This window comes from Harmonia axyridis, chromosome 3 (assembly GCF_914767665.1).
Source record: "Harmonia axyridis chromosome 3, icHarAxyr1.1, whole genome shotgun sequence".
Taxonomy (NCBI): Eukaryota; Metazoa; Arthropoda; class Insecta; order Coleoptera; family Coccinellidae; genus Harmonia; species Harmonia axyridis.
This window is the reverse complement of record NC_059503.1, coordinates 30,018,062-30,044,989: the sequence shown is the minus strand read 5'-3', so window position 1 is coordinate 30,044,989 and position 26,928 is coordinate 30,018,062. Positions and strand designations below refer to the sequence as shown.

The following is a 26,928-nucleotide window of genomic DNA, read 5'->3' as shown; positions in this document are numbered from 1 at the left end:
TCGGTTCTGCCGACTTACAGAGCCGCTGTTTCGTTTTCAATGGCCCTCTCTGTATGTCTAATAACCTAGAGTTTTTTTAAATCTGCATTGTACTGGAAATTCATGAAAACTTCAGATCCTTAACTTTTTAATACCTTGGTAGATCGAGATGGCACGAAGTTAGGAAAATTGGAAAGGTTCAATATAATTTTATACAGAACACAAAAAAATCACTCAAATGCGTATGATAAAAATATAATTTTTTTTTCTACATTATCCACTGGTCTCTCTACACACTTTCATCCAAAATGTGCTAAGATCTATTTCATGAACACTAATTAACCTTGTGAGACTCGTCGACTTTTTTCCTAAGTACTACTTTTAACCACATTATAACATTGAAACGTAAGACTGATTGTAAATGCTGAAGAAGTACATCGTCTATTACCTCGAATACTGGAAGGCCAACAAAAAAGAAAATAAACCGTTTCCTCATAAAACTGAAAAAGTTAATGAGGAAGCTCTACTAGAAAATGAAGTACACAAAATTGAAATGATTATTTTCTCACTTTGTTGGCCCTCCCTACAGAAAACCTCTCCACAATTTGAACATATTTTAGAATGAAGTTGCTTAAACCTAATAAATTCTCAATGAATCTCTAAATAAGTTCTTTCATTATTATCATATCAACAGGTAAGTACTCCTAAATTTAAATAGAATTAACATATTTTCTTGGTACCATCCTGTATATATTGGCACTTAAGAAAATTGCATTAACATGTTTTTGATTTTTCAAACCACATCAAGTATGTAAGGCTGGTACATAAATAGTGATTTGTGCACGGGGTGAGTCTAAAACAGCAATATTAACCTAATAATCGCTCAAAGAGGGCGTTTTTATTTAATGCTACTGAAAAGAATTTATTTTAGACATAGAAGTCTAAGAGACAGTTGAATACTTTTAGAAGACCTGCTTATGTAAAAAGTTGATTAGTAACTTCTTCATGTAGAATTACTTGCAGAATTCAAACTTAAGGGTTTATAACTTGCACAATGATGTGAGACAAATAAGTCTTTGACTATCCATGTTTACTATTTAAATTTTTTTAGGTAGATAAGGGATAAACATTGCATCAAAAAGTTCTAATAAGACTAAGAATCACCTTGTATACATAAAATGATTAAATATTTAAATAAAAGGGTAAAAATAAAAAGGAAAACAAATATGTTAAGTATAAACACTGTTGAATGAGCATTTCTTTTTAAATCGCAGCCAAATGAAACCTTACACTCTCCAAGATCTCCTGTGCGAACACTGGGTAATACACAATCTAAGTACCCTCAACACTTAAAGCTGAGTGCCTTAAAAAGAACAGTATTTACAAAATAAAAACAATCAGTGATATAACTCCAAATGCCTCTGAATTAAATTTGGTGCTGTAACTACTGTTAAAACTTTTGTTGAAAAAATATAAAACTTGCTAAAGCTACACTCCTGAAGTACTAAGTATCACAAAGTGCACCACCAGGTGAAAATAATAGGCTTCAGTCTACAGCAATCTTCCTGAAAAGGAAATTATAAGAGAGCTATATACATGTGTATGGCAATATAAAAATTATAAGAATGTTTCATTGAGAGAACTTTGAAGTATCAAAATAAAATACGAGTTGGTTCTTGGATTGTTTCTAGAAAGAACACATTTAGGCAACCAACAATCTGAATACCTGTCTGACCTTAAATAAACACACCGATGTTGACCGGCTTAGCCTATTTTCATTAGGTGGCGCTTAAATCTGAGAAGTGATTTGAGAAATATAATTCAAATGGGTCCAATTAAACATCTAGCAATACTGTGGGCCCTGTTCAGGTAACCTTTTCAATCTTTAACAAAAAGGACATAACCGTCGATTATCGGGATTAATAGGAATGTGTCGTTTATGTGACTACAGCGCCGTCAGTTTCCGGGGTGCCGTTCTTGACCACGCCTGCTTCGGCGTCCTGGTCGGAACGTTTCCCTTCCATGAGTTCCTCTTGCTCGTCTTGTTTGGGGAGATCTGGGACATAGTTCCATGGTTGAATCTGCAAAAATTTATTTTACGATAATTTTCAATCACATAAAAACAGAAAACTTGACAAATAATTCTAGAACAAAAATAATAATAAAGCGACAATTCTCTGAAGAATCGATAAGCAAATGATCAACTTTTGGAAACAGACTGGACTGGGAATTGTTTGAAATGTTGTTTCCTCACACAACAACAAAAATAAACCAACACAGAAGATTCTATATAACAAAGACCCAGGAATTAAAAATCTTAAATAAAAATTAGACTTTCTATTTATCCCAGCCACTAAAACACCAGAATTATCAAAGGCTTTTAAAAAACTAAAGAAATATGGCAACACAATCGAAGAATTTAAACAATATTACTTTTTTGAAAGAAAAAAATCATGTAACAGAACTGGTGCAAGAATTACACACTCAAATTGAATACTAACAGAACAATATACCATCTTTCACACAGAGAGAACAAAATACATAATATCCGAACATATATCATTTAGTAACATGGAGATTGTACCCATAGGAAAAGTTGTATACTTAGGAATCTGATTGAACGATAATAAGAAGTAAAAACTACACATTGAGAATATAAACAAAAAATTTAATTCAGTTATCTATACTTTTAACTTAATGAGGCACCACATTTGAAAAAATATAATGGAGATATTATATTCTGCCAACTTCCGATCCGTCTTCTCCTATGGAATTATATTCTGGAGAAAGGCATACTACAAAACAGAATATTTCCAACGAAAAAATGAGCTCTGAGAATAATTTACAATATCGAGAATTATGTATGGGTCTATTCTGACTTTAACTGCAATTTACCTACTTCAATGCTCAGTTTTCATCTCAGCAACTAGGAACTATTTGACCAAAAAGAAACCAATATAACTCAAGAAAATCATATCCATAAATATCTTCTTCGTTTTCAATGATTGTAGATGATTAATAAATGGATAAATAATAATAACTAATAAAGAATAATTAATGAATAAATTATTATGGCTTACCTCTGTCGTGCCCCATATTTGGTAAAAGAAATAGGTAGATATGGAGACAAATGCCGTGACATAGAAAACCATCCTCCAAGACGACATAAGGAGGTCCCTGCCATCCAGGATATGGAAAGCGGCCAGCGGGCTAAGAAAACTAGCCGACATATGAATGGTCTGGGCGAAAGCCAGTACAGGCCCAGCAAAATTGGGGGCTATGTCAACCACGTTGGCCATAGCGCCCGCGTAGGCAGCTGGTACCACTGTTACTGCAACAAACCACATCACGAGAACCAGCTCAATATTGCAGCCAACGTTGCCGATGAAGAGTACTAGGATACCTGGCAGCACTTGAGCTGAATGAAAAAGAATTCAATCAAAATATTTTCGATCCAAACTGACTTTGTCTTACCTATAGCAGTCATTAACTTCCTTACTGAAAGCAGAGACATTATATTTTTGGTTACAAGCTTATCTGCAAGGTAGCAGAAAAAGACGGAGGCAACGTAGCTACAAACAAAGGGGAGGCCAGAGAGAAGTCCATTCTGAAAGATGAAAGAAATGGGGAATTAAGATATTCTTGAAGAATTATACTGGATTTTTTATATAAAACTCACTTGAATGCAATATTAAAATTTGTTTTAGGTATAACATAGCTAATGTAGATGACTTAAAGAGGTACCTTCTCAACACTGAAACCCAGGATACTTTTCATGTACCTGGGGCCTGGAATCATGAATGTGTAATGCACCCAGATTCTTCCAAAGGTGGTCACCCCGATTGCCCAGGTATGCGGAGACTTGACGATCTCCCACCATGGGGTCTTGTGCTCTTTTGTAATAATTTTTGCATTGGCAGTATTTTCCTTTATGTACTTTTGTTCACTAAGACTGATCCTGGGATGGGTCTCAGGGCTATCGAAGGCCAACAGATACCATAGTAAGCACCAACTGACTCCTAAGCTTCCCGTAGTGTAGAACACAGATGGCCAGCCAAAGTTTGCTATTAGATAGCCAGCTAAAGGGTATGTGATTCCTATGCCAATGCTGAAGCCTGGAAGAGGAAAATTAATTCAAACAGTGACCACTAAAGTTTAAGCAGTGTCACATTGAAAGGGAAACAGAGGTCTTTGAAGATAGAAAAACTAAAATTTTAGAAAATCTCTCGGATTCTTTAGTTTAGTTCTTGAGGGAAATTTTCTCTGGAAAAAATCATCATCATATTATCTCATCTCTTTGCGAGGCAACTCCAGCCCTCAAATTTGTATAGGAAAGATTGGTAGTGAATATGTTGCTGAAAAGGTCTTTTCCTACTGAATTTTTTCAAGATCTGATTATTCGTTTCCATAATATTTGGCTTTGAAAATGGAATACCTTCCAATTTATCTGGAGCATAAAATGATTACCAATTTTGATGAGACAGCAGAAAGGTGAAATTTGATTGACCTTCTGAGGTGAAGTATGCAAATAAAGTAAAAGTTTATGATATGAAAACCTTACCTTGGAAACTTGACATGAATCTACTTCTCTCCGGTATTGGAATCCAAGGCCCAACTAAAGCATACATTGCGGGCCAGGTCAAACCCTTAAAAAAAATTATTTTTTTTTTGAATATCAACAATTAAGTGATCACAACGGATTGGTAAAATTAATAAAATTATTCTAACTTACCGAAGCAAAGCCCTGAAGAAATCTCAGGGCTATAGCGAGACCATAGTGGGTGTTACTGGCCCAAGGCAGATTCAAACTGCAGAGCGCTGTCACCAGCTGGGAGTAACCGAAAACCTTCTTGGATCCTAACCATTGTGTTGCCACCCCCCCAACTATCTGTGAGATGATGTAGGCCCAATAAAAGGAGGCCAACACGTAGCTCTGCACCCTCTCGGACCATTGCAGGGTACCGCCATAGTGAGCCTAAAAAAGATGGCGAATATCTCTGGGATATATTCGATCTAGAGAGGAAATCAAACAGGATTTAAACCTTATTGACTGAATTGCGTGGTTTTTACTAAATACTATATAAACGCTGAAGGATTTGATTGATATTCATCAAGTGTCAAATATAATGAGTATCCGGATACTACTTGAAGTAATAAATCGTCTTTATTCGTTTCCACAACATAAGCGAAATTTAGCGAAAGCTTATCTTTCATTATCAGCCTACTGAAAAATGTGTTATGATATTTTTATTTTCAAGGCTGATCGGTGACATTTCTAGATGTAGATTGTCATATCTGATTTGGCAAGGAAGAATAATTTCCCACTAATTCAGAAGAGACTCACATATCATGGAAAAAATGGGTCAAATGAGTTCAATATAGAAGGTGTAAGAAGTTACAGAGAAGTGAATTTGAATGAGTTACGAGTCTGTTTCTCAATGTAATGCCTATGTTCCACTGAGGATGAACTGCTTAATTAAATACTATGGTCTGCAGTTGAAATTTATTATTTTCTGGAATTACTTAGGGCTACTTCTAAATAGCGTGCTGATGATTAAAAAATTAATAATAGGGAACATATTTCATTGTTAACTCAATAATGGTAACTTTGAAGGTCAAAACTTATTTCCGTTTATAGCACAATAGGGCATTTAATAACCCAAACAATTCTTTGTTTGAATATCAATCCTAATTTATGTTTGAACCGGTTATATGATAATTCCAAATGAACTTTCCGGAGTACGAGTCCATATTATATACAGCTGAACGTGGAAGGATTCGACAAACTTACATTTATTGAGGTTTCATTGTCGGTTGTATAGCAATATTCACTAGAGATGTTCAATGAGGTTTTTGGTGGATCGGCCACCATCGCGACTATTGTCAGGTTGATGTCCGTCCTCATCATGAAGGATACCAGAAATCCAGACCATGATAGCATGTATAGGACAAGACGGGCTGGCACTTGTCCTAAAAAAAAATGGATTATTTTATTTCAGTGAAAAACTTTTTAAAACTAACAAGATAAATATATGTATATTTGATATCTTCCAGATCTATTCACAATTTCAATCTTGATTAAAGTCGAATAGAATCAGGAGTAAGATGTATCAAGAGAACTAGATTCAAAGTTTAAAAAAATAATAATTTTATGTATTATAAAAATTTATTCTCGATTATTCTTGATGCCAGCTTACGAGTCAAATTTTCGTCATTTGCGGAAAGTTTTAATTTTCTGCTTTAATATGAATAAATCTGCGGCTGGGGCTGATCGAATGCTCTCAAATACGTATGGTGTAGCCGCTAATAATGAAAGAACGTGACGAGAGTGGTTTCAATGCTTCAAGAACAGTGATTTTGACGTAGAAGACCAGCATGGCGGTGGAAGAGAGAGGTTTTCGAAGATGCAGAATTGAAGTCATTACTTGTCGAGACTCGTGTCAAACGCAACATGAATTAACAGCAGGGAGTGACGCAACAAGCCATTTCAAAACTCCTGAATGTCATGAGAATGATTCAGGAACAAGGAAATTGGGTGCTGTACGAGTTGAAGCCGAGAGATGTGGAACTGCGTTTGTTTGCTTGTGAATAGCTGCTTGCAAGGCAAAGACGGAAGGGATTTCAGCATCGCATTGTGACTGGAGACGAAAAATGAGTTCATTACGATAATCCCAAACGCAGAAAATCATGGGGATATCCCGGCCATGCTGATCTGTATTGCAAACATGTGGCAATATTTCCTTCATCCGGCATTTAATTTCGGGCTTCAATTCTTCCATAAAAAGTTAAGGAACCCATGCAATTTTTCGCGGGCGCTATGGCAAGTAGCGCAGTTCTGCTGAAACTTCGTTCAGAATAAATTCTTCCAACTTTTTTTGACATGCGAATAAATAAATTTATTTCTACAGGGCAGGTTTTCTCTACGGATAAAATATGCGCAAGAGGAATAAATGTATTTATTTGCATGTGAGAAAACCGGCCCTTAGGAAAAAACACATTATATTTTACACTATGATTTATTATTTTGTTTTAAACGTAATATTAATATTATAATTGCTTAATCTCTGTTAGAATATAGTTGAAATTAATCATTCAATAAATAATAATTAAATATCTCGACACGCGAACAATATTATAGGTTTCTTTTCGACCTCTAATGACAGCACAATTGGTTGCGCATTTAAAATATTGCGCTCTTACTGAAACACCCTTTACCGGGTCCATCAATCATCAAATTAACGATTTGATATAGCTATAAATATTTCCTAGTTTTTCCACTCCTTCATCAGATACAAACTTATGCAATCCGTTGAGCTCAAAAGAGCACCAATCCGACCTCCAATTACAAATAATTGCAAATTATTATTCATTTATTATCTTTCCACTTCTTATATGTCGAAAAAAAAAGCTGCCAATGCAAAAAAATTACAAAAAAGTGCAATTGTTACATATTAACCTCTGTAATTTGCATCTGCCTGACATGGAATTTTTTACTATGATTGACGTCTAATTGTAGAATAAGTGGTCAATTAAACATGAATTTTTTTATGAACTATCATGCTCTGCGTGATAAAACTTTCAATTTTTATTGTTATATCATGCAAGGTTATGAAAGACAACAATGAATCAAAATTCGTATGAGCATATGTTAAATTATTCTACATGTGTATTTTTATACATATTCGTACAATATTGTTCAATTCGTTTTGAATTTGATAGTCTTTGCGCAGAACCAATGTTGTAGTTGGCACTACTGTATACTTTTACAGGAACTTATTTGTTTTTCTTGGCATCATTACTTCCGCTCTACCGATTATATGGGTACATCTTCTAGTAACCTTTTACTTCATTTTTCAATTGAGATTTGCAAATTTTGGAACAGCTCAGTCTACTGACCAGACTTTCAGGTATTTTTCGACTAAATTTTAAATCTGACATGAAAATGGCACTAGAGGTGTGTAAATGAAAGAACAATACGAAAACTCTTTGTTATCCTAAATAGATTTTATTTTGTTTGTAAGGTATCAACAATTAGACGGTCTAGATCACGTGACTTTTTAATGGCGTCTTCACAGTAATTATTGTCCACCCAAATTTGCTGGCAAAATAACAATACAGACTGGAAATAATGATTTTTTTCGTTTGAAAATGAAAAGAGATTATACATATTGGCATGACAAACAATTTTTCCGGAATCCAACCCGCAACCTCCGAATCACTAGTCCAGCGCTCTAACCGATGAGCTACCGAGAAAGCCGAAAGTTCCAACCGCATACGAGGAACCTCTTCTCCCAGAAACAATACAAAAAATAATACAACTATGTACCCTTGTGATAAACAATATGCCAACCGCTGCCGCATTGAATCTTATATTTGACAGGTCTCTGGATTGCCTAATACTACTGCTTCGTCCAAAATGCACCAGGAATTAATCCGAAGCACATCATCAATCTATGTACTTTTATTGTATTTCCATCAAATTGGGCTACTTTCGAAACGAAACACGCCAATGAATAATCCAATCATCAAAACTGAACTTCCTTCACAACGCCTTGTTAGCACGATGGATTATCGTGCTGTAAAATCCCTTACTTCGATTTTCTCGCGAAATCCGCATAACGCTCAAATAATATTTATTATTGCGTGCTTCCTGGTGGTCTATCACTTTGCCTGTGATTTTAGAGAACCGAGAGTAGTTTTGAATGTTCGATCATTCATGGATAATTTGAAGTCAAAATCAATTGTGTCTGTCCGTTCGTCTTTTGTACACGATACTTCACAGTAAGCTCAGGCTCTCATTTCATGAGAAGGACATATATTTTTGAAAATTTTTAAATGATACCGCACACTTTTGGGGAAGTGGTCTCCTGTCAATTTTACTGAATTTTTGATATGTTATAGTCCAAGTCATTCCTAACAAGAAGTTCAATATGCAAAAGTTTTTCTATAGGCTAGTTTTGACGCTAGATGCCCCTGAAAACTCTCATTTGGTCTCCATTGTGAAACAATACTAAACGCTATATGGATAATCACTATTCTGAGTAATCAAGATGTGAACAGTCATTAATATCAGATACTATTATAAGCATTGTTCTTTAGTGTTGTTACATTTAGTAAATTATACATTGTGTTTATAGGACTTCTATTTCTTAAAATGCTCCCAAAAATCTGTCATTTTATTCTGTAACTCCAATTTAGGAACACTCTGTATGTACTATACAGGGTGTTCCTAAATTGGAGTTACAGAATAAAATGCAGATCGTACACTGATATAGAATAAAAATCATATTTTGGCTCTCATTTTCAAAATTCTTTTCTTCAGGAAACATTAACGAACACATGTTGATAGGAAGGTTTTTTTATTTTAAACAAATAAAAATAAATAAAATAGCAACGAATTTTTCTATGACACCGATCACCGACTGCATGCTGTTTCTTTCCAAAATCTCTTTTTATGGAAGAGAAAACGTATGATGATCACAAATCCACAAGAATATGAACTGTTAAAGAGCAAAATTCAGTACAAAACTGTGGTCAATAAAGTGCAGTTATTATTATTACTTTGTTTTTCTTATAATATCTATGATTGGTACACTTTCACAGGAAAAACTCGTACAATCACTTGAATCTTTACAGGAAATAATTTTGGTTGATCATTACAAAAATTGTTGTTTTCCCACTAGCGTTTCGAAAGTATTACTCTCCACGCGCATCGACGTTTGGGAAGAAGTACTTTTCCAAATTCATGCCGACAAAAAACCTGCTATTCACTTTCCGCACGCATATGCATGCGGTAATAAGTACATAACAAGGTTTTTTCCGCACGCAAATATAAAAGAGTCGCATAAATCATGAAATTTTGGCATGTGTCTATGCGCCAATCATAAAATTCAAACGTTTCTCTATGCGGCTGAGCGCATAAAAATATAATTTCTTATAATGTCAGTGATATCACGACAAAAACTCTCCGTGAAAGTGTTCAACTGCAGTCTCTTGCGGAAAATAATCACTTTCCACACTTGTTAGGAAAATAACTATTTCCTATGAAGTGCGGAAAATGGTACTTTCCACACGAAACTGCAGTTGAGTGCGGGAAAGAAACTTTCCGCAAGAGTTAGGAACATCATTTTTTCCACAAGCGCTAGAAATAAATTGAAACTCAAAATATTTGATTAATTATTCACATACACATGAATGACAGACGTAATTCTGCATGTCGTTTCCATAGTTATATCATCCTTGACGTTAATTGAGTGTTGGGCGCATATAGACATAGAATTTAATTTATTCTTTAATACTTGCGTGCGGAAAAATCCACTGTGATTTCTTTCCTGCACGTATATGTGTGCGGATAAAAAATAGCAAGGGTTTTTCCGCAGTGTGTGGGAAAGTGACTCTTTGTGACTTAAAATGCGCGTGGAAAAATTTTTTTGGTAATACTTCAGAGGAACGAATATGTGGAAAGAGTTATTTATACGGAAAAATCTGATATAAAATGGCTCAAACGAATGGCTTTACAGTTAATACTTCCTTCAAAACGTAGTTTTATAACTACCAATAATTTGTGCCTTAGTCAAAAGAGGAATTGTTTCCTTCAATGTGATATTTTGAAAAAAATATCTAGTTTTTTGTATAAATAGTAATTATCTCTCAGGATAGTGTTTTATTCAAAATCTTCAATGTTTTCTTTTATAATTTTTTTATTTTTCACTGAAGTAAAATAAATTGTTTCTTCATATTAAAGCAACAGAAGCAACCATTGTGTGTATTTGTCCACAATTATGGACATTTATTTTTCCTACGAAAAAACCAATTTTTCCTTTTTGCATATTTAGGGATTCCCTTGGCTGAATTATAAGAATATTTTTTTTTTCAAAATTAAAATAGGTCTGGTAGCGAAAGGGTTAAATTCATAAACTAGATAAAAGTTTTTACCCCGTCAAAAAAACTGAAAAATAAAATACTTTTTTCGGCAACCGTCCGGGAAGTGCTCACTTCCCGGACGCTTTTTCTCTGAGAAAGTAGCATTTCCCGGCCTAGTCCGGAAAGTACGTACTTCCCGGACTAGGCCGGAAAAGAATCATAGAATCCATAGCAACCGAAATAACGGCTGACAGTTCATATGAAATTAGTTGTCAAAAATTTGCATGTTTTTTGATCGCAATCGCAATAAAATATGGAAAGCAGCAACGATAGTGTTATTTTACATGGTTTCCGAAAAAATATTGTACGCAACACGCCCGAAAATGGTTTTTTTGGACTCACAGACTTCCAGGACGAGCGTAAGCGAGTCCTGGAATTCTGTCTATTCGTCCAAAAAAACCCTATTTTCCGGACTTGTTACGTAAATTACCATTTACTACCAAAAAAGATACGGATATAAAAAAATTTCGTGTAGCTTCTAAAATCACATTTCACTAACAAAAGTGTATATCTCCTTTCAACAAAATGATAGTATAGTAACTGATGAAATACTTGATAAAGTCCGAATAGATTTGTTAAATACTAGTCTCCAAAACATAAAGGCTGTTCTTATAGATTTATGTTCCTGATCTTTCATACTTTTTTGTTTTTGTTTTGCCTCTTCTTTGTATTTTATTTTTCTCTTCTCTGTAGTTCTATCTTTTCATGTAATCACTGTCTAGTCTAGATGGTGTTTATTAGGGATTCAATAAATAAAAACTAAAAATAAATAAAAGCAAATACTCACCAAAGACCCTGTAGATTAGGCATTGCTGCTTCTCCTCCTTCCTCGGGTAGGACAAGTCGGGAGCATAGATACCGTTGGACACCATCTTCACACTAAATTTATTTCTCTATCACTCCTAAATCCAAAACAGATCGGATCAGAATTCCAACTGGCCGAAATTTGCGTACAGATGATTCTTGCACATCGTCCCCGGAGTTACCAGTCGAAGAGGCGATCCAGGGGCCCCGAAAAACGCTCCAGTCCACCGTTCAGCGGCCACAGGCTCTCGGATGAACCCCCGCTCCGAGTGACATCTATGTCACTTTCCTGAAACGGGGAAAAATTAAATTAACCGCAACTTCGAACGATGTTTATTTATGGATAAGTTTTTAGTGCCGACGACGCAAAATTGCGAGCAAGCGTAAAATTGTTGCAAATATATTATGGGCAGCGGCGTACGGCGAATTAGAAACGGATGTCTTAGCATTTCCAGAAGAAAATTCAATTTCATGGTTTTTTTGAGCGCTCGTTCCTTGAACAGATCGCTCTATCAATGCATCACTATAATACGTCTTAAAATTTTCGAATTTTGAGTCGGTAATGACCGGTGTGATTTTAGGGGTCAAAACCTGGCAGCCAGTTTCCGAATATTCCCGAATGATCAGTGGCGTCGGTGGATGGGGTATCAGGCTGAAATGGGGTGTCAAAAAAGATATAAATGAATTATTTCGTCGGATTGAAATGATATAGAATACTGTGTATCTTCAGATATAAACGTAATGAAGAAAAATGTTTCGACAAAAAAATTAAAAATAGAGACGATAAAAAGCCAACTCAAGTTGAGGAATCTATGTACCGCATTTCAGTCTGATCATCCATTCCCTGACATCAGTGATCGTTCGGAAATATTCGGAAACTGACTGCCAGATCTTGGCTAAAATGCATAGAAAACCTGGTGTGTCTACTTATAAAGGGTGTTTTTTTTAGAGCTATAGAACTTTAAATTGCAATAAAACAACGATGGATTATTCGATTGACATGAATTTTATTCATCCGCAAGATAATCTTGCGGCATTACATTTTAAATATGATTTCTGGCATATGACCGCCACGGCTGGCTCGGATGTAGTCCAATCTGGACGTCCAATTTTCGATGACTCTTTTCAACATTTGTGGCCGTATATAGGCAAGAACACGGCGAATGTTGTCTTCCAAATGGTCAAGGGTTTATGGCTTATCAGCATAGACCAATGACTTTACATAGCCCCACAGAAAGTAGTCTAGCGGTGTTAAATCACAAGATCTTGGAGGCCAATTCACAGGTCCAAAACGTGAAATTAGGCGGTCACCAAACGTGTCTTTCAATAAATCGATTGAGGCACGAACTGTGTGACATGTTGCGCCGTCTTGTTTGAACCACAGCCCCTGGACATCATGGTTGTTCAATTCAGGAATGAAAAAGTTAGTAATCATGGCTCTATACCCATCACCATTGACTGTAACGTTTTGCGCATCATCGTTTTAGAAGAAGTACGGACCAATGATTCCACCAGCCCATAAAGCGCACCAAACAGTAAGTTTTGATGTAACGGTGTTTCGACATACACTTGAGGATTAGCTTCACTCCAAATGCGGCAGTTTTGTTTGTTGACGTAGCCATTCAACCAGAAGTGCGCTTCATCGCTTAACAAAATAAAATGGACGTAGTGCGCGATACGTATTCCGCACAGAACCATTATTTTCGAAATAAAATTGCACTATTTGCAAGCGTTGTTTAAGCGTGAGTCCATTCATGATGAATTGCCAAACCAAACTGAGAATAAATCACTTGACAGCTGTTAAATCGGTCCCAATCTTGAACAGTAATGCCAACTTAAAATTATATACCTCGAAAAAAAACACCCGTTACCTTTTAAACTTTGAGACAAAACGGGAGATTTTTCAGACTTATACCTACTTGATTTCGGGAGATCGCGTCTGTTTCAGAGGGCGCACACATCGTTCATATTTGACATTTCTCGCGATTCTCGACTCTCGTGATCTTTGAATATAGAATAATAATATTTTATATTGTATGCTGGTGACAATCTTCTATACTCTGAAGAGGCCAATAGCCGTCTATCATTGTATTCCATTCATTTCATTAAAAATTTGATATGAACTGAATTGTAATTTATGTGAAAGTGTCTCTAATCATTATTTCATTTTTAAACGGCGCCAGACAGATAGTGGGAATTTGAACAATTCTGAAGAGCACCACCTTACAGAACTCTTGTAAGCAGAACACCAAAGCAACAGGTGGAATATCTCAAAAAGTCTGAAACAAAATCGAATCAGTACAGACCCCAGGGATTCTATGCATCTTAATCTTCGCCCAACGAAATATTAATACTGTCAATAGTTCTTTGCCATGTCCGCTAAAAATCACACCGGTCCAGGATTGGATTCAAACGATAACTCACTGATGACGAATTCGTGGTCAAATTTCTGGCCGTGAATACGATAACTCCATAACGAAAAAACTTAAAACTTTGGGAATTGGTTCGGATATCGAATGAGGCTGTTGAATTCGATAATGGGTATAATCCCACTAACTTCCGTTACCAAAACTAACGGAGTTGAGATTTTGGATGTTGATAAATAACAACATAGAGAAGAATAATGGAAAAGAATAAGGAACCCAAGATATATACGTATGCAAAATCGAAATCATAGATAATTCAAGAAGAAGATAGTCTGCAGCTTTTGAACACCCATTCTACCCTGACTTCATGTCACTGCTTTTTTATTTGCAATAATGTATTTTACAATATAATAAATATTTACAATAAAGAGCATTCACACTTGTGCTAAGTAAAACCTTTTCAAAACGTAAACTGCTAAAATGACAACATTACAAAAAAGGTGTATTGGTACAAAAACGATATTTATATCGTTGAAGATTCCAATTCATGAAGAACAAAAATTCACATCAATCACTTCAAAATGAACTATCAAGTAGTAAAGGACTACTCTTTCTAATATTTACATACAAATTTATCAACAACCATTAAAAATCATTTGTTTCCAAATTCAATCACTTTTTGTATACAAGTTTATCATCACAAAAACAACACATGTGAATGAGTGTTAGTAAACGTTGGTTGCAAGTGTTAATAATGCCAGAGTATTATTTTTGTTTTAATTTCATTATTGTTCAATGCTTTTAGATAGCAGTAGTCGATGAAAACGATTTATTGAATGACAGATGGAGAATAAATTTTCAAACCGGCACCATATTATTTTTCCAAAATTCAAAAAATATATTAAAATAGTCTTTCCGATACTGAAGATATTCTTCCATAAAGCAGTATAGAACTGACCCTTCGAGCCGATACTAAAGATATTCTTCCAGGTGAACAGTAACAAAACTGGTCCTTTGAGCCGGATCTAAAGATATTGTTCCAGGTAGGCAGTAAAGAAACTGGTCCTTCGAGCCGCATCTAAAGATATTCTTTCAGATAAACAGTAACACAGAGAGCAAAAATACATAAATTATCACCAATTAACCTAGTTTGAACGCGGACGAATAGTTGGACTAAGGACTTCCATATTGGTGCTAGATTGCAATGAAGTTTAGAAGTTGTGGTGAGATGTTATGAGGCATGGCTTCAAGAAGAAAACGGCTTCAAAAAGCATAGGACGAATTCGTAGAATAACAGCTCATCAAGACCGCCGTCTAACATAGCTAGATTTGCATAGCTATTGGTTTATAAATGTTGTACAAAAACGAAAGCAAATTCTATTATTTGAAATGGATATATCTTCGGCCCGATTTGCTCAATGTAATCCAAAATCCTCGATCAGGTCAATGAATTCTAGGAATTCTAAACGCCCAATCAACCATATCTTTTTTTCCACAACCACGTATTTCTATCATCGAACACAAATAATTACAATTTCAAGGAATGTTACGAGATAAAAAGAAAGAAAACAGTAATTTTAGGTTAGGTTATATCCGTATATAGACAATACACATATATCTATACTCCAAGCTATTTCATTTGCGGTTCCAAGTCAAGATAGGTAGCTTGCCGACTTGACGAAGTACGACGCCAAGCACCACATTTAATTCCACATGTTAGCACTCTTCAAAACCTAATTTTCCAACAGGATAAAGCCCGACCAAAAATGGTAAGAATAACGTTGGACTACTTAGAGCACGCCGGAATTAAGTTGTTGCCATGGCCACCATTGTCTCCGGATTTGTCGCCAATTGAACACGATTTGGACATGATCGTAAAAAGACTCAAAAATTTACCACAGCCAGATCTAACTGTTGCTGTGATCCGACACAAGATTGAGGTTGCCTGGAATGAGATAACCCAAGAAGCATAGTGATATCCTAATCAGAAGTAGGCCAAACGAATTAATGAATGGGTAACACACTATTGCGCATCGCCATATTATTAAGCTCAAATTGAATAAATTCGACCCTACTAATATTTGTGTGAATTATTACGAAAAAAATCATTGTTAATGGGTATTCGGGTTTCTGTCACTCAGTATATCAATTAATTGTTCTTAGAAGAACGGTTTTTCGTTGAAATATCCAAAAATCGAAATTTAGTATCATTTGAAGAAAAAATTAACATTTTTGACATTTACATGAATCTGAGACTTACTCAAAGTATCAGTCAACAATATTACTGAAACTTGGAACAATACCATCATGTCAAAAAATAGACCCCGTCCGCCAATAAATTAAAAATCAGCAAAATAATTTTCAATCAACTGGAGTCAAATCAGGGAAATACAATGGTTGTCTGTTTTTGGTTCACAATAGGAGATGGTTGCAAAATAAGGTTCTTCTTCGGTGACCTTCCAACACTGTTCGAGCAGCTTTCAGTTACCATTTGCTTTACTTTAGGGATTTTAATTTTTAAGTTGGATTGGAGAAATAGATCGCCAGATTTGGGACAGATTCTTTGCTCGATATAGGATGAACTGATAGAACATTAACCAGATGAATAAATTGAATGATAGATGACGATCAAACACCGCGTGAGAATGGTAAACAAATATTCCAACTTAGCACCAAAAAGAAACTTGACAATTACTTTAGCGGGCTCTTTCATATGTTCAATTCCTCATTCTATCTGGACTGTATATTTTGTTAATTATAATTGATGTTCAAATTAAATCATTACAAAAAATGGATGAAAACAATTACTGAAAATTTATGTATGAATCATAATAAACATGTCGGAATCTAAAAGGATTCGATGCGTTAATTTGTTGTGCAATGATTTGAACATGATATCCGGAATTTTGTATCATCATTGATACCAGTGGCGTATCATTTGATGAGCTTTTAGAACTCGTAAAAGTTGAATTTAATGAGTCAATTTCAAAAGGTTATTGAAGATTCATAATAATGGTAATAACGCGAATCAAAGACGATGTTTGAAAGAAATGAGATACTTCATTTTAATGCGCGTTAAATCTGAATTGTACTTTTTCCTATAAAAAGAAGTAATTTCAGAGAAATTCAATCAGCATTGTTCAAATTAGTTTGATTTTTTCAATATCACTTATGAACATGATGGATAAATAAAATAAAATTGTTAGGCGAATATTTCTTTGAAGTATGTTCTTCGATTATGTCATGTTTTATTCATTATTATTTAGAAATGATGAGATTCGTATAAAAAATAGTTGAATAATTCTCCTCAATTCTTGTTTATTAAGTCACTGAGTTCTAGCTACAGTTACATAATAAACCACAGTGGCGACTCGCATATTCTCATTTTTAATTGGCTGAGTCTGAATATGCCGGCTTTTTGTTTACATTCTACCTAATTTTTTGAGATTCATTCAAAATGTAAGTCCCATTTTATTAAGACACTATGGTATTCTTCAGTTGAGTAAATTTGTTCTAGATACAATCAAATAATATCAGGCCCAGTAATTTTAATTATGACGAAGTTTTAGTTCAGTTCAGTCAATTGTATTCTAAAGCCATATGGGTCGCCATTTTCAGGCTCAATTTTGATGAATTGTCGCCACTGTGTGTTATTCAGTCACTCTAGTTCTAGCTATAGATTGACGATATTTCCACAATGACGGCAAGTAGTGATAAATTAGTCGAAAGTCCGCCATTTTTGTCAATCATTTTTGGCGGTTTTTCTGAATTGTTTATCGGTTTATTAAGTCACTGTAGTTCTAGCTATAGATTGACGATATTTCCACAATGGCGACAAGTGGTGATAACTTAGTCAAAAGTCGGCCATTTTTTGTCAATAATTTTTGGCGGTATTTTTGAATTGTTTATCGGTATCGTGCGGTTATATTACATGTTTTCGTCTCAATTTCATAAGGACTTAACATTATGGTCCAAGAATCCGATTCCTTTCAAATTAGCTGTGGCATGATATCAATATTATTAGAAAGATATATATTCAAAATATTGGTAGGAAGAGTTTGAAATAGATAGAATTATGTGAAAAATATCGAACATAGTTCCCATTTGCTGAACGAAATACAAGTATTGGTCAAACCAGTTTGAAATTAAATCAATGTGATTCAAATTTTCATTAACTCGAGATATATTAATCTGTTGAAAATATGACAGATGATAATTTCGAAAAAATACTGTTTTTGAAATGAATTAGACAACAAGCATACGATTTTGTATATTTAGAGCTGCTTATAGGCCTTGTCTCAGCTCCAATTTATTTATAATAATAATAATACACAAATCCACATGGGATTTGAATACATAACTACAATTTTTTTGATCAAGATGCATAGAATATACTCTTCTTTGAACAAATTAGCAGATATTTTGTATGAAGGATATGTATATATGCTCAAAATAAGTTATTTTAAAGCCTGACAAGAAATTGCTGATTTATTTACCACGTGACCGTGATTAACCAATTGAAAATGGATCCGTTTATGTCGCCACTGCGACAATATACGTAATCATTGTAGTTCTAGCTTCTAGCTTATCCCTAAAGATCTATCATAGCCCAGCAATCGTTTAAAATGGTACGAAGTGATTCGTGAGAAACAGAAATTTCAGCGGGAATATCTCTCACACTCAAACTACATTTCCACCGTTTTCTATACCGCTTTTGAATGTTCTGCAATTTACGAAGTGTTCGTTGGAAGTACGCGCGCCTATGCCTTCGCCAAATTATTGCTTGTCATGCGATAGCAAATATTGGATAAATCGAATATCATATTTCAGTTGATTCCACAAGTGGTTTTTTCACGTGTAATCTTTCGTCTGGTTCCCTATCTACGCATTCCACAAAAACGACGAATATAAATTGACAATATGTTTTAAAAAACCAGTTTTGGCGATATTTGCAGAACCTTCGGCTAGATGACAATGAAGAAACAATGCAAATTTCACACTATGGTTTATCAATTCCTCCCTACCACCTCATAGAATATCTATAATCATCAAAACAAAAGACTTGAAATTGAAAAAATATTTATTCCGCCACGAAGGATAAAAGAAGAAGTGGAAGTAACAGTTACATACATACTCGGAAGAAAATATTAAAAAATTCGCTAGAAAAATAAACGCTAAAACTTTCCGGTAAAATATTATATTCAATAGTGGCATATGTTTTCAATTTCATCATATTGTGTTGGCAACTTCCTGAGATTTTTTTTCCTTGGTAGATTAGTTTATTATTATAAATAATAAACAAAATGAGTATAGCACTAACGTGAAGTCGGGAGATCTTGAGAGAATTAGTCATTCATGCACCAATTGCATTCTTGAACTTCACAGAACACTAAATAGATGCAATTGGCGCGAAAATTACGAGGGCTCAAAAGCTACTTGCATCACGTCTGTACCAATGTTTTTTCGATATTCTGCTTGAATTATCCAAGGTTTTGGTGATACCATCAACATGAAATTTCGACCGAAGCTTGAAATTCTTCTTTTTGAGAGAGTATCATTAGGCTCAATTGGAGCTACATTCTCAAATTGTTTGGATATACACAAGATGCACCAAAAAGGTGTAAATGAACAAATATTATTTGTATGGAACACCCTGTTTTTTGTGGAATTTGAATAAATGAACCAATTTAAACTTCAAAATTTCATATGCCTAAAACTAACCTACCCTAACTTTTTTTTAGAATATTTAGATGTTTCATGAATTGAAGGTTCTCTGGAAAAACCTAAAATTTCGAAATGTATTTATTTGAAAGAGATTTTGAAAGTGAATACTAGAAGAACGAAGGTAAGGTCAGACATATTGATAATCACTGAGAACTCTACTAGCTGAGACGATTCATGGATGACTTATTCAAACGATAATATTAGGCTTATCTCAAATGGCACGCCCTATATTTTATTTTCTCATTTGGTAGAGAATATTTCGAAGATGATAAAATTTGCTGCCTCATTAAAAATGAAACTTTTGAGATCAACCAGTAGCGTTCTCAATGATCATCAAAAAGTCAGTACATATCTTCATTCTAAGACTTTCAATTTCTCATTCAAATAAATTAATTCATTTAGAAAATATTAGGTTTTTTTAAAGACTTTTGAATTTGTGAGAAATCCAAATATGTATACAAAAAAGTTTCGAGCATAGGAATCTTCGAACCAGCTAGGGTTGTTCATTTATTCTGAGCATCTGAAAATTCAATAAAAAAAGGGGAGAAAAAAAAAACATTTTGCTCTTTAATATTTTTTTGTTAGGCACTCCCTGTGTATTTTCAGACAATTTGGGAATGCAGCTCTGATAGAGCCTAATGGTTCTGTGTCGATGAAAAATTCGAAAATTTTAGCGATTCACCGTAAGTAATAGTATCGCGTTAATGGTGAAACATCCTGTATATAAACGCAGAATCTCGACTCAGAGAACTCTTATTACTTATTATTTAACATTAATTTCCTATGATAATGATGGCGTCATCAACACGAAATTTGGCACGAAGCTTGAAATAATTATTCTAAAAATGCACGCAAAATTTCATCTCTATTGAATTCATTATCATGGAAATATGGGATATTTTTTCCCAATATTCTCCTTCGATTTTCTGTTTCTATTGTAATTTGCTAAATTTTAATGAAATTTTGCACGATGTTAAAATTTTTTATTCTACATCTTAACACAGTTTTTTTCGATGTTCTTTTCGATTATTCTCTGACGCCTGAAAAATGATCAATCTAATCATCGAACACTATCACAATACAAACAAGAACTACACTCAACAGATATTATATTACAGCACAAAAATATGCAAAGTCATGTATGGGCTGTCCCAAATTCGTTGTCTAGTGAGGGGATCTCACAACCCCTTTGAGCTAGAAAAAAATGAATGGACATTTTCGGTGTCGATTTTTGAGAGAATTATTTTGGTGAAAACCGCAATCTTATAAATTCAACTGTTTTCAAGCTAAAAGAGAATATTGGAAAATGGCGTAAAATGAAAAGTTCTCATAACTTCTTTATTATTGGTGCTATTTACATGAAACAAAATATCCCAGAAATATTTTTTTTAGTGGAAACCATTGATGTAATAATTTATTTTTATTGCCATTCGTTTAGAAGTTACAATACAATCTTGTGTTTTTTTTTTAATGTAAACCATAAACATTTCTATAACAAAAAAAACTGACTTAATTTTTTCCTTTTCAAAAATATATTACATGATATTGTATTAATATATTATCAACTATAAAAATCATAAAAAGTAGCAGATCAACCTAGTGATCATCTATAATAATCTGACTAATCTGTGAACTTTAAATAATTAAAATATTCGGTGCCACCAAGGTCTCCGAATTTAACACCGTTAGATTTTTTTCAACATTTCAACATTTTCAAATTGATATATGTTGTTTTTTAAATGTGACCAGGGGAAAAAATCTAACGATGTTAATTCTGAATGCGAATTAATCAAGAGGTCTCAAGAGTCCTCTAGGAGAGTCGGTATACAAAACGTAAAACAAAAACATAAAACTCAATTTAAACTCTTAACTCGTTACGAAATCGGCGGCCGACTAGATTTTCCGTCTCTCTCCTTCTCAATATCCGATCGACGCAAGAATGTTCTCGACCTTGTCTCAAATATTCGACCCAACGATTGACCCGCTTCTGGCGATTTAGTCATCGTCGACTGTTTTGTTTATGTTTTTTTCCCACATGCATGCAAGTTTTGGAATATACTGCGCTCAGAAAATGACGATTCCTGAACATGGCCCATCTCCATCGTTGCTTTTTGTTACCATTTTCGGTCAAGGTTTTCAAAAATTAATGCTGTTTATCGGAATTACCGTTCTATTGATTTCACTGATAGAGGTAAACAATAAATAGTTCGTAAGTTGGCGTTGAGAACGTACTAGCAAAACGAACCCATAAAGGATTTTTTCATATTAATTATTTTTGGAATCATACAAAGCGTAAATATTGAAAAATTAGTGTTAGTTTGGAACAATGTTCCGTTTGAACAATTTCAAATGTTCCTCCAGAGTAGGTACTCTACGGAAAAGTCAAATTAAAACTTGTTTTCAATTATATGAACATATTAAATTCAAAAAGTACTACATAACAATTTCGATATTTCAAGTAGAACATCCTCTATATTATTACTGTTTTCGGTTTGCCGTAAACTCTCGATTATTTTTGTATTAACTTTCTTGTCCCTAGCTCTAGCGGTTATTGAGTAATTTATTGATTTATTTCTTTTTTATGCAAAACATATCTTCAATTATTTCAATTTATGCAAAACACAGCTTCAATTATTTCAATTTATGCAAAAAATAGCTTCAATTATTCATTCATCACTTCGGTACTTGGGATCCTAGAAAGCTGAAATTTCGGATATTGGTATATCCCGTGTAATAAAATACGTCCCTAGTCATACAGGGTTTTTGAAAATCAGAGAACGAGACAAACTGAAATGAATTTACTATTGTCCTGATTGAGCGATCACATTTTTCACGAGGTTTGAAATTCTACAAACAAAAATTTTTTATCTCGATGAAATCAGCAGTTTTGAAAGAAATCGGTATAAAAACGTTCATATTTACGAAACCCCTAGTAGAATTTCACCAAGCTGTTCAAAGAAAGAACCCTGGAAAAGTACGTTCCATTTTCTATAAGCTAGTTTCATTTTCCATCAACTCATTTCTATAAGTTAATTTTTCTATATGTTGAACTAATGAAATTCATATTTGAGACAAATTGGCAAAGTCTCAGAACTAATAATGTTAACTAATACTAGTGTTTTTCGAATAATACGAAACTAATGAAAATTTTGAAAAATACAACTACCCAAAAGGTAAACTGATCGTCCAAAAATTGTTCCGGGTGTTTATACTGAAACAGAAGATGCAGACACGCAAAAAAACAGTGTTATAAAAGGATCCATTCAAAAATTTAATTATTTTTGCAAAGCTTTACAGCTTTCAGCTGAGGCTTGGTTGAGAATATCTCTCAACCATGGCAGTATTACTTGGATTCTCCTCATACCATCTGGACGTGTGTACTTGAAAGTATTATGAGAATCAGGACATTTCCCTCCAAGTCTTGTTACTTCATATCCTTAAGAATGATCTCAGGAAATTTACCTTTTTAAGATTTTATATGAAAACATTTTATGTTAGTGTCTATCATCAAGATGGTTGAAGAATAAAATATAAATTTTTAGTAATATCTATATTTAAAATATTAGTCCTTCGAAGATTTCAAATTGAATAGAACTCTAAGAAATGTAGCTTTGTGTCTGTTGAAAAATTGGAAAAAATTGTGATAATTTTCATCCAAATAGTATTAGTGGATTAAAAGAAACAATTAAAATATTCATCAAACCATTTCAATATCACTTGTTCTGTTCACAAAATAACCTACCCAAAAGGTAGACTGAGCGTCCAAAAATTGTTCCGGATGTTTATATACAGCAACCGAAGATGCAGCCACGCAAAAACCACTTGATTCGTTAGTACAAAACACTCATCTACCACAACTGCGTCCTCAACTGACAATTAGCGTGATATTGCCTTATCGAAATCGCGAAGCCAACATTTGAAGACACAAGCAAAACTGCGACGGTCACTCTTTAACTGCCGTGTTTTTTTATCAACGCCCGGTTTAAGAGCGCCATGGGGAAAGAGGAGGAAGCCTTTGGACTTTGTACCGAAAAAAGAATCGGTTCGGAAACGGAACAGAACGAGTCCGAACTTGCAGTACTCCTAAAAATTACAAGAATGTACCTAGGAGATAAGAGCGCCACGAGAAGATAACAAATGCGTGGGAAAAAGAAAGACGAAAAAAAACGATGTCAAGGTTGAATTATACCAGCAGATAATAATGTTCGACTTATCACTACCAATAAAAACCTTCGAAATGGTTTGGAGAAAAAAAATCGAATTTTCACAGCTTTGGTCTGTGGTTCTATGGTCACGGGTCATTGGATAGTCTTTTTCGATATTCTTTTTGAGTTTTTGAGACCGCCATTGGAGATCCGAAAGTAACATGATATCTCAAGTTTCTAGCTCTTTTCGTTCCAGAGTTGAGGTGTTTACGGCCGGGCAAACTTAATTCGTCTATAAGTGAGTGGAACCTTATCGTTTGAGACCATTCCCGACTGAAAATTCGAAAATTACAGACACACTGGAATGCATAGAATCCCTGGTGTGTGTACTGATTCGATTTTGTTTCAGACTTTTTGAGATATCCACCTGTTGCTTTGGTGTTCTGCTTCACCAGAGTTCTGTAAGGTGGCGCTCTTCAGAAATTTTCGAATTCCCGCTATCTGCCTGGCGCCGTTTAAAAATGAAATACTGATTTTAGACTTTACAAATTTTCACAATAAATAATAATTCAGTTCCTATCGAATTTTAAATGAAATGAATTCAATAAAATGACAGAGTATAGAAGATTGTTACGAGCATAGAATATAAAATATTATTGTTCTATACTCAAAGGTCACGAGAATCGAGAGAAATGTCAAATATGTATAAACGATGTATGCACCATCTGAAACAGACGCGATGCTTGGAAATCAAGTAGGCATAAATCTGAAAAATCTCCCGTTTTGTCTGAAAGTTTCACAGGTTTTCTCATGTTCAATCAACGATCGCTCAAAAACCATTCTGCGTTTGAAAGCACAACGACTGAACCATTAGATCCTTGCGGTAAAAATTGCGTTGAGTGCAATCGTACAAACATGCTAACAATATCATTATTGCGAGTACATTATGCTAGGAATCAAGTATTCAACACATGCATGCTTGATATTTAAATCTTTTAAAATTGATGGATTTCAAATTAGGTTTGAAAATATGTATATCTAAAATAATCACTAGAATGTTCATGTCGAATTTCACGAGGATTGCATCATCAGAACCCCTTATCTGAGTACAATGACATCGCAATTTGCGCACTAATGACGGGCGCTCAAAGGCTCCTGCTGCCAAGTCGGTATTTTTCTCGAATTCATACCGAATCTAATGCAAAAAAAAATCGAAAAGCTCTGAAAGTTGAACGAAGTACATGTTTTCTTATTTGACATAATGTAAGTTGAGTGCAAAATTTGCTTCAGCTGTAACACTATTTTCATGTATGTAACAGCATTTTCTACTATTTTACCGTATTGTATTGTTTTTATGGTGATTATTTTTTTTTCCTTCAACGATTCGAAAAATATTTAAAAGAATATAAAATAATGAATTGATTGCTATTTTGCAGAAATCTTTCTAATTCGAGGATGCGCGATATAGGAATGGACTAAAAACAATTTAACAGGAAAATAGAAATTCGAAAAGTATATATGTAGTACAATTTTACTTGATTTTTATGATATGAAAATACAAAATGCAAATTTTCAAACAAAATGTTTTCGATGTTATTTTTCGAAACTATTTACGGTTATAAATTTTTGGTAATTTTTTCATATTGGATTTACTGAAATATTTTTCAAGTTGGTTTTTATTCAACATCAATATTTCCTTTAAGACACGAAAAAACTATGTAATAGGTATATGGTATTGAGTATTCAATGCTTGTTCAATTAATAAACAAAATCTGTAAACAATTTTGCTTATCAATCATTGTGATTAACAAATTTGATACAGGCATGGCCATTTCTCAAAATTTTCATTGAATTAGACTAAATTTCGAAAAATTTCATAATATTACACAATCCCATATTGAAAAAAAAAAAGCCAATTATTAATTTTGAATCTCCAACTACTGCCATTTAATATTCAGAACCTTCGTATGTATTACAAATCGAAAAAGATAACCAGAGTGATAAAAGAACTTACTCTCTACGTAAAAAATCAATATTAATTAGGTACCACTGATCAATTGGAACACTTGGGAATTTAAATCAGCTCTGATAAGTACGAATTAAAACAATAAATTTATACCGAATGGTCTAATTAAAATCACATGGGAGGTTGAAAGCCTAATTGCACAACTTCTTGATACGACTCCCGCATATATAAGAAGTGGAATGAAAAAAAATTCAGCGGAATCAATGTGAATGAATTAAATTATACACATTTTCAAGGAAAATTCATGTGAAAAAAAAGGCAGATATTATACTTGCAAATTAAGCTAAATCTGCGGTCATGGTAATAGCTAGCGAGACTTGAAAATATACGCAATGTCAATAATTAATAAACAATCTCGCATTGATCGCGATAAAAAAAGTTACATCTGGACGGAATTCGAATATCTTAAATATAATCAAAAATAACCTAAATTTAAATTGGCGAATGAATGAAATCGTACTTACAAAATCTGGGTGGACAGTCGAGACACGTTCTGAAATGATTTTCGAACTTAATTCCATGTTAAAAACAAGAAAACAATCAAATCTCGAACCAACGGCACACAGTGAAGATTTTTACCTGAAAGGAATAAGTAATGTTGACTGACGGAGGCTTGCTAGTAGAAAACCCAATTAATTTAATCACTTCATATAACAAGAGCTAACACGTGCCTTTAAATAAGTAAAACGTTTGGAAAATGAGGAAAACAGAAAATATTAAGAGGTATCGCCCACTTGGTTTTACACACCTTGTAAGCTTTCAAAAAAGAAATAATTGGGTGAATTTATAAATACACAGCTATAACGCGGTTTTATCGATTCTTTTCAGTCGATAGCATTGTATAAAAGCTGATTAAATTATTAGTACTGAAATATATAAAACAAATTGAAAATGAGAAATTAAGTCATGTAGTAGCTGCCCATTTTTTTTGACAGATTGCGGTATATGCACAGAGTAATCT

General features: G+C 34.0%; 1 protein-coding gene across 7 annotated transcripts; it reads right to left on the bottom strand.

The window, feature by feature from the left end:
* Nucleotides 1-218: 218 nt before the first annotated feature.
* LOC123677171 (sialin) lies at nucleotides 219-26,928 on the bottom strand. Of its 7 annotated transcripts, none has more exons than XM_045613721.1 (10): nucleotides 26,716-26,928; nucleotides 26,432-26,546; nucleotides 11,690-11,995; nucleotides 5,771-5,949; nucleotides 4,712-4,954; nucleotides 4,541-4,625; nucleotides 3,724-4,094; nucleotides 3,454-3,586; nucleotides 3,060-3,397; nucleotides 219-2,060 (listed from the first exon to the last, which is right to left on the bottom strand). In XM_045613721.1, the coding sequence occupies exons 3-10, from the start codon at nucleotides 11,772-11,774 to the stop codon at nucleotides 1,917-1,919; spliced, it is 1,578 nt and encodes a 525-aa protein (XP_045469677.1). In that variant the 5' UTR covers nucleotides 11,775-11,995; nucleotides 26,432-26,546; nucleotides 26,716-26,928; the 3' UTR covers nucleotides 219-1,916. The 7 variants fall into 7 exon arrangements, with proteins under 7 accessions (XP_045469677.1, XP_045469682.1, XP_045469679.1 ...); XM_045613726.1 differs by having other exon boundaries at nucleotides 26,432-26,460; nucleotides 26,716-26,910; XM_045613723.1 differs by lacking the exon at nucleotides 26,716-26,928 and adding an exon at nucleotides 26,547-26,699 and having other exon boundaries at nucleotides 26,432-26,460.

Coding starts and splice junctions, on each gene's coding strand:
- LOC123677171 (XM_045613721.1), bottom strand. CDS start 11,774: ATGGTGTCCAACGGTATCTATGCTCCCGACTTGTCCTACCCGAGGAAG. Junction 4,955..5,770: donor ACAATGAAACCTCAATAAAT/GTAAGTTTGTCG, acceptor CATCTTTTTTAG/GCTCACTATGGCGGTACCCT. Junction 3,398..3,453: donor GAAGTTAATGACTGCTATAG/GTAAGACAAAGT, acceptor TTTTTCATTCAG/CTCAAGTGCTGCCAGGTATC.